The sequence below is a fragment of the Helobdella robusta genome (genome assembly GCF_000326865.2).
Source record: "Helobdella robusta unplaced genomic scaffold HELROscaffold_2, whole genome shotgun sequence".
Lineage (NCBI taxonomy): Eukaryota > Metazoa > Annelida > Clitellata > Rhynchobdellida > Glossiphoniidae > Helobdella > Helobdella robusta.
Window position 1 is genome coordinate 9,306,120 of NW_008704083.1, and position 7,500 is coordinate 9,313,619.

The 7,500-nt window shown below is 34.4% G+C and overlaps 1 protein-coding gene across 1 annotated transcript in view; it reads right to left on the bottom strand.

The window, feature by feature from the left end:
• Positions 1 to 7,491: 7,491 nt before the first annotated feature.
• HELRODRAFT_160864 (hypothetical protein) overlaps positions 7,492 to 7,500 on the bottom strand; it is a gene marked incomplete at both ends in the record, with an annotated part of 1,243 nt that continues 1,234 nt past the window's right edge. Inside the window, one exon of the mRNA XM_009017791.1 lies at positions 7,492 to 7,500. This exon is cut by the window's right edge and continues 121 nt beyond it. Within this exon, the coding sequence (XP_009016039.1) occupies positions 7,492 to 7,500 (9 nt within the window).

The following is a 7,500-nucleotide window of genomic DNA, read 5'->3' on the forward strand; positions in this document are numbered from 1 at the left end:
CTTCAGTCGTGCGTGGTTTTATCTGTTATGATGAGAAAAAAAATCGTCCAACTACTACTACCACCACCACTACTACCACTGCTACTACTACTACCACTACTACTACTACTACGTACTACTACTACTACTACTACTACTACTAAAAGAACTAAACTACTATTTCTGCTACTACTACTACTCCTACTACTAAAAGAACTAAATTACTACTACTACTAAAAGAACTAAATAGCAAGACAGACTTAGGATATTGGGAACTTGAATGAGTTCTGTGAAATCATCATCCTCTTCCATTTCAACGTATTTGCTCATAGCTCTGTATAGGGAGCAATTCATTTCTATTTATGATAATAATGATGAGTTAACCAATCAACCAACCAACCAATCAATCAACCAGCCAATCAATCAACCAACCAACCAACCAACCAACCAATCAATCAACCAACCAATCAATCAACCAATCAACCAACCAACCAATCAATCAACCAATCAACCACACAATCAATCAACCAATCAATCAACCACACAATCAATCAATCAACGGGCCAACCTTTCCATAGTAGTACATAGCAGATGATTCGTGGCGCAGTAGAGATTGTTGTTCTTCCTGCTACAATGCATGGAGGATTCCATATCCAGGATACTCCGTCGCAAGTGGGATTTTACTGGGACGATGGTGGATTGTTTGAAAAAAATTAATTAAATTATTAAATTGGTTAATGGATCGACGGTACGTAGATGGAATAACCAATTAAAGTATAATGAATTAATAAATAAATATATGTTTTAATAGGTGGAAAGATGGATCAAAACAGATTTTACGAGAAATAATACAATTTATCCATGAAATTTTACAACATTTCCAAAACATTTTAAAACAGTTAGTCATATAAAAACACTGAGTTCAGTGGTTAGAAAGTTTTAAAAATATTTTGAAGATGTTGTAAAATTTCTCGGATAAGTTGTATAGTTTAAAATTGCATCCAACACTAACAACAACAACAACAACCAAACACAACAGTAGCTGCAACAGCAAAAACAACATCAACAACAACAAAAACAGAAGCAACAACAACAAAAACAGCAGCAACAACAACAACAACAGCAACTAACTCAACAAACTGAACCAAGGCAAACTCTTCTCGACACTTATCGGCCTCTCGTACATCGTTCGCGCCAACTTGACGAGTTTGTTCAACTTTCTCTCAAATTCACTTTCGCCATTTTTTGCCGCCATTTCTTCACGATCAACAGAATTTTCAAAATTTTTAGCGTTGGCGACCAACGAGTAAGTTTTCGCGACAAAGTAGTGAGATAGTGAGTTGTAGTAGGAGAGCTTGCAGTCTACCACGTGGCACCAATATCCGGAGAGGCATACGATGCAACTTAACTTGCTGCTAATGCGCGAGTATGATTGTGATAACTAGAGGGGGAGTGGATGGAAGAAATGATGATGATGATGATGATGATGAAGATGATGATGATGGTGGTGGTGATGATGGTGGTGGTGATGATGGTGGTGATGATTATGGTGGTGATGATGATGAAGAAAACGGTGGGGATGATGATAATAATAGTAATATCAAGATGATGATAGATGGATGAATACACGAATGTATGGATGGATGGGTGGATGGATGGATGAATGGATTGATGAATGATTTGAAAGGAAATTGTAACATTTGTTTTCAATTATTTCATGGTTTATTATTTCAAACCGTTTGAAACTATGAATAGCCTGATTTAGCCGGCACATTCTGATAAAATCAGAAGATTGAATAACACACGAACGAACGATGACAAGGTTGAAAGAACAAAAAATCCAATATGCCAAGCAGCAACACAGAAATTAACAACTGCAACACAACACAACACAACAACAACAACGCAACAGATAACACAGCAAACAACAACACAACAGACAACACAGCAAACAACAACAACACAACAGACAACACAGCAAACAACAACAACACAACAGAAACACAACAGACAACACAGCAAACAACAAAAACACAACAACAACACAACATGACTATAAAAAACTAACGTAACTACATTCTTGGGCCAACTTCACTAACTCCTCAACAGTGTCACGAGCGTCATCAACAGCAACAACTACGTCCTCAATATTCAACGCCCTATCAACAACATTCTCGATAATTAATTCGTGCTGCTGGGCCAGCATGAGGTCCATCAACAAATCCGTGCAATTTGATTGGATGTCGCAGGAAGGGGCGTGGTTAAAATGGTCCTTCAAATGTCGGAATGCTCCTGAGGATCGCAAAAAATAATCGTTTTGGCGGGAAACGTCGATGTTGTCGTTGTTGTTGTTGCTGGTAATGTTGTTGTTCGGGCTGTTGATGTTTCGGTAGCTACTATTGCTGCCGTTTTTGTTGTCGGTGTGTGTGTTGTTGATGTTTTTACTGCTAACAATGTTGGTGCTGTTGTCGCCGAAACAACTCTTAGTGTTGAAAATTTTGTTGTACGTATTGTTGTTGTTGTTGTTGTTGATCGTTTGTTGGTCTGGAATGTTCACATTGTAGACGTTTGTTAAATTGTCAAAAGTAGTTGATGAAGTTGGAGGTGGTGGCTGTTGTGGTTGCGTTGATGTCGTTTTTACAGACGTAACGGTCGTTGCATGCGATACCTCACTCCTCTGCAACAACAAAATCACTATCAACTGGTATGTTTTAAAATTGATTTCGATATTTTAACTTCTAACAAAATTGGACTAACTTTAAATTCGCCAAAAATGCAAAACTACAAAACACAGATGAGTAACAACTAACTAATCTACAACAACAACATCGTCTCACTGTATTATCTCCCCCCCCCCCCCCCCCCCTTAAATTACCGCCCATCAACACCATCACCACATCATCATCACCATCATTACCACATCATTATCATTACAACATCATATTCACCACCATCATCATTATCATTACCACATCGGTACATCATCATCATCATTATCATTACCACATCATCATCACCATCATCATCATCACCACATCATCATCAACGTCATCATCATCATTACCAGTTTGATAGCTATCTTGGATAGAAGGACGCCGATATTGAATAAAATACAAGCTCGCTCAAAGCAAATGGAAGTCTGCGCTGATTTCATTCCGGAGAAACAGTCATACCTTGATGATGATGATGACGGTAATGGTGATGGTGATGATGATGATGGTGATGATGGCGATGATGAAGATGATGACGGTAATGGTGGTGGTGATGATGAAGATGATAATGGTGATGATGTAGATGATAATGGTGATGATGACGATGATGGTGGTGACGATGAAGATGATGATGAAGAAGATGGTGGGGATGATAATGATAATAATGATGATTGCAAATATGATGATAATGATAATGATATAATAATAATAATAGTAACAACAACGTTACTATAATAATAACAAACGATAAACTAATAAAGTGGTTAATCTCTGGCATAAATTAACCAACCATTGAAAACTATAGTCACCACCACCACCAACATCACCATCATCATCGTCATCATCATCATCGTAATCAGCACCACCGTCATTATCATCACTGTAGAATCTTTTCTCTACGTAATATAGCTGATTGTAATAGTTCATGATGATGACGAGGCCTTCATCATCTCGCTGAGGTGTTTGACAGGCCTGAGATGATGATGGTGATGGTAGTGGTGATGATGATAATGATATCAATGATGATGATGATGGTGGTGATGATGGTGGTGGTGATGATGATAATGATATCAATGATGATGATGGTGGTGGTGATGGTGGTGGTTATTGATGATGATTATGACGATGATGGTGATGATGGTAATGATGATGGTGTTTTTGATGATGATGATGATGGTGATGAGGATGATAAATGAAATATTTGGAATATTTCACAATCGTTTTCAATCTCTACGCATTGTAGAATTGTTTAGAAAGAATGTCTTTACTTTGGTACATTTAATAAACGAATGATTGGATAAAGGAACGAACGAACGAATGAACGAACGAATGAATGAATGAATAGATGAATTAATGAATAGATGAATGAATTGATGGATGAATGAATGAATAAACAGATAAAAAATGAAGGAATGAGAACGAAAAAATATTGAAAACTAAGACGAAGTTTTAAAAAATTATGCTGGTAGAAATATTTCTTACGATGAATAAGACGACAAGATGAAGATGATGATGAAGAAGAAGATGATGAAGAAGATGATGATGAAAAAGATGATGATGTTGAAGAAGATGATGATGGTGAAGATGACGGTGATAGTGATGATGGAGAAAAGGATGATGATGATGAAGATGATGGTGATGAAGAAGATGGTGTTGGTGGTAGTGACGACGATACTGATGATGATATTAATGATGATGATATTGATGATGATGACAAACATGACAAAAACCAAAACAACGATGACGACTAAGATGATAACGTGATGATGTAGTTGGAAATAAATGCTTCAAATCTCCGGCCATCCTTAGCCTTGAATGGGAGAGAGAAACAAAACAACGTAAAAACAAACATCTGCCTCACTGTACACACGCAAAGATACCAATACCATACCAATACCAACTAATACAAACGTTATTTGAGTGTAATACAAATACACATGTACTTTATATTTATACACACACACACATATTTATATATATATATACACACACACACACACACACACACACACACACACATATATATATATATATATATATATATACATATATATATATATATATACACACATATATATTTTTTTACAATATTCTATAAATTCTCCCAAATTTTGAATTTTAATAAACTGACCGTTCGCCAAAAAACTTTAGTTAGAAAAATCGAAAGAACCAGCTACAAACATATTAGCGCCAAACATTTGGTAGAATTTATAGAATATTGTAAAAATTATGGTCTGTTACCAACACATATATATATACATACATACATACATACATACATACATACATACATACATACATACATACATACATACATACATACATACATACATTGATACATACATACATACATATATATATACATACACACACACACAGACACTCAGACATACACACACACAGACACACACACACACATACATACATACATACATGCTCAAATACATACACAAATAGATGCATGGGCATAAACTTTTCGGTAAGTTACAGACTATTCCATTAACAGTAAATAAAAAATTAAAGTTACAATGCTGTCATTAATAATGATAACAAAACTGATGATGAGGTGATGATAATGATGACGACGACGATGATGATGATGACAAACGATGATGATGATTACTCCAACCTTCCTCATATGATAAAGTTTAGTGATGTGGTCTTCGAATTGCACTGGTTCTTCATAATGATGAGTTTTCAGAATTTTCTTCAATTCAAAAAATTAAAAAAATTTATTTAAACTTTATAAAATGGATTTAATGATTATTTATTCAAGTAATTTAGTTAGTTAGTTTACTTATTAATTAATTAATTAATTAATTAATTAAATTAATTAATTAGCCTGTTTGTTTAATACACCTTCAACAATACATAAAACGTAGAGTATTAATAACAATAATACCACCATCATCTTCAATATTAAAACAGTAACAATAATAATTACATCAAAAACATTAATAATAACTAAAATAATTACAACAACAACAACAATATTAATAATAACATCATTATTAATAATAATAATATAATAATAATAATAATAATACAAACTTTCAAAGTTTCAAAACATTTGGTTATTTTCATCTCCTTCAGATGTGGAGCTAACATCGGAAGCTTACTACCACCACCACCACCGCCGCCACCACCACCGCCACCACCACCACCACCACCACCACAACCGCTACTACTACTAAATTTTAACTTTGTATACGTACTATTATTATTTGTATTTTTGTTATTGTTATTATTATTATGATTATTTGTTGTTGTTGTTATCGTTGTCGAAAAGTCATTTTTAAAGTTGTCAATATCTCCATTAAAACTCTCGAAACTCAAAATGGAATTCAGATTGCAGAAGTTGCCGGAAATTATATCATTAGCAAACGTAGTTATGCCACCGCTGCTAGCGGCCACAGCGTTTGTGAATGTAGTAGTAGTAGCAGCAGCAGTAACAGTAGCAATAGTAGTAGTAGTAGTAGTAATTATGGTTGTAGTATCGGTAGTGGCGTTGTTTGTGACTTCTTGTAACTCAATGAGGTTTTCTCTTAAGAGTTGAAGATTGTTGTTAATTCTGCCCAGTTCTGCCAATATGTCAATGCGCATTTTTGCATCAGGTATTATACTGTGGTATCAATTAGGTATTTTTTTTTAAATATTTTGTATTTCTTTGAATGAGTGCGATTAGAAATTACATATGTGTACATATATGTATAGGTTTATGTATGTACATTTTCGTGTGTATGTACTTATATGGTATATATTTCGGTATTCACATACATGGGCGTATTGTTTATAGTTTTGTTTTAATTAAAGTTACGTGTGTAAGTTAGCTTACTTGTTTGAGTGTATTTGTTTGTTTGTATGTATGTACATGTTTACAAATACAGTATGTATAACATTGCTTAACAAAATAAAAAAAGAATAAGAAAATTTTTATTATTGTTATTGTTATTATTATTAGAGTATTACTAAGTTGATTATGCTGGAACAAGAATGATTTGAGTTTAATTGGCCCAATGAAATTTCTTCAGTAGAGTTTAGGCTAGGAACATCTGTTAACAATCACCTCATTCGTGTCTTGCGGCCCACACTTACACACACACACACACACACACACACATATACACGCACACACATACATACACACACAAACATATAGATCTTTACACATATACATACATACGTATACATATATGCATATTTAAGCATACATGCATAAATGCATACATGCATATGTTTATATATGGTGAGAGTATGCATGCCTTGTTGCATAGACCAACTTCTCCATCACGTAATAAACGTCTGAGATGTTGAACTTAAACAATTTGTAACGCGCGTAAGCTCGAGATATACATTCTGTAAAGTTATACTATCGCACATAAACAAAAATTGTAATACAATATCGTTATATATAGATACACTTGCATACAAACACACACACACCACACACACATACACGCACACACAGACATACACACCACACACACACAAATATACAAACATTGAAATATGAACAAACGCAACCAACATTCATTAACCGACAAAATAAACTCTTTGATCTTCCATATTATCATATTAGTGCTGGATGAATAGCAAAATCATACACATGCATACATATGAACCACCACACACATACAAACACACACACACAAACATACAAAAACCAACAGGCACATACATAGGAGCATAAACACTTAAACATCTAAGTTCTGTTTAACGTTGTTTACCATCAAAGTGTCCATATTAATTAACATACTCGAGTAAATTTAAAGTGTATGCACCGTTATATCTGAGTGAGTGCTTAAAAGTA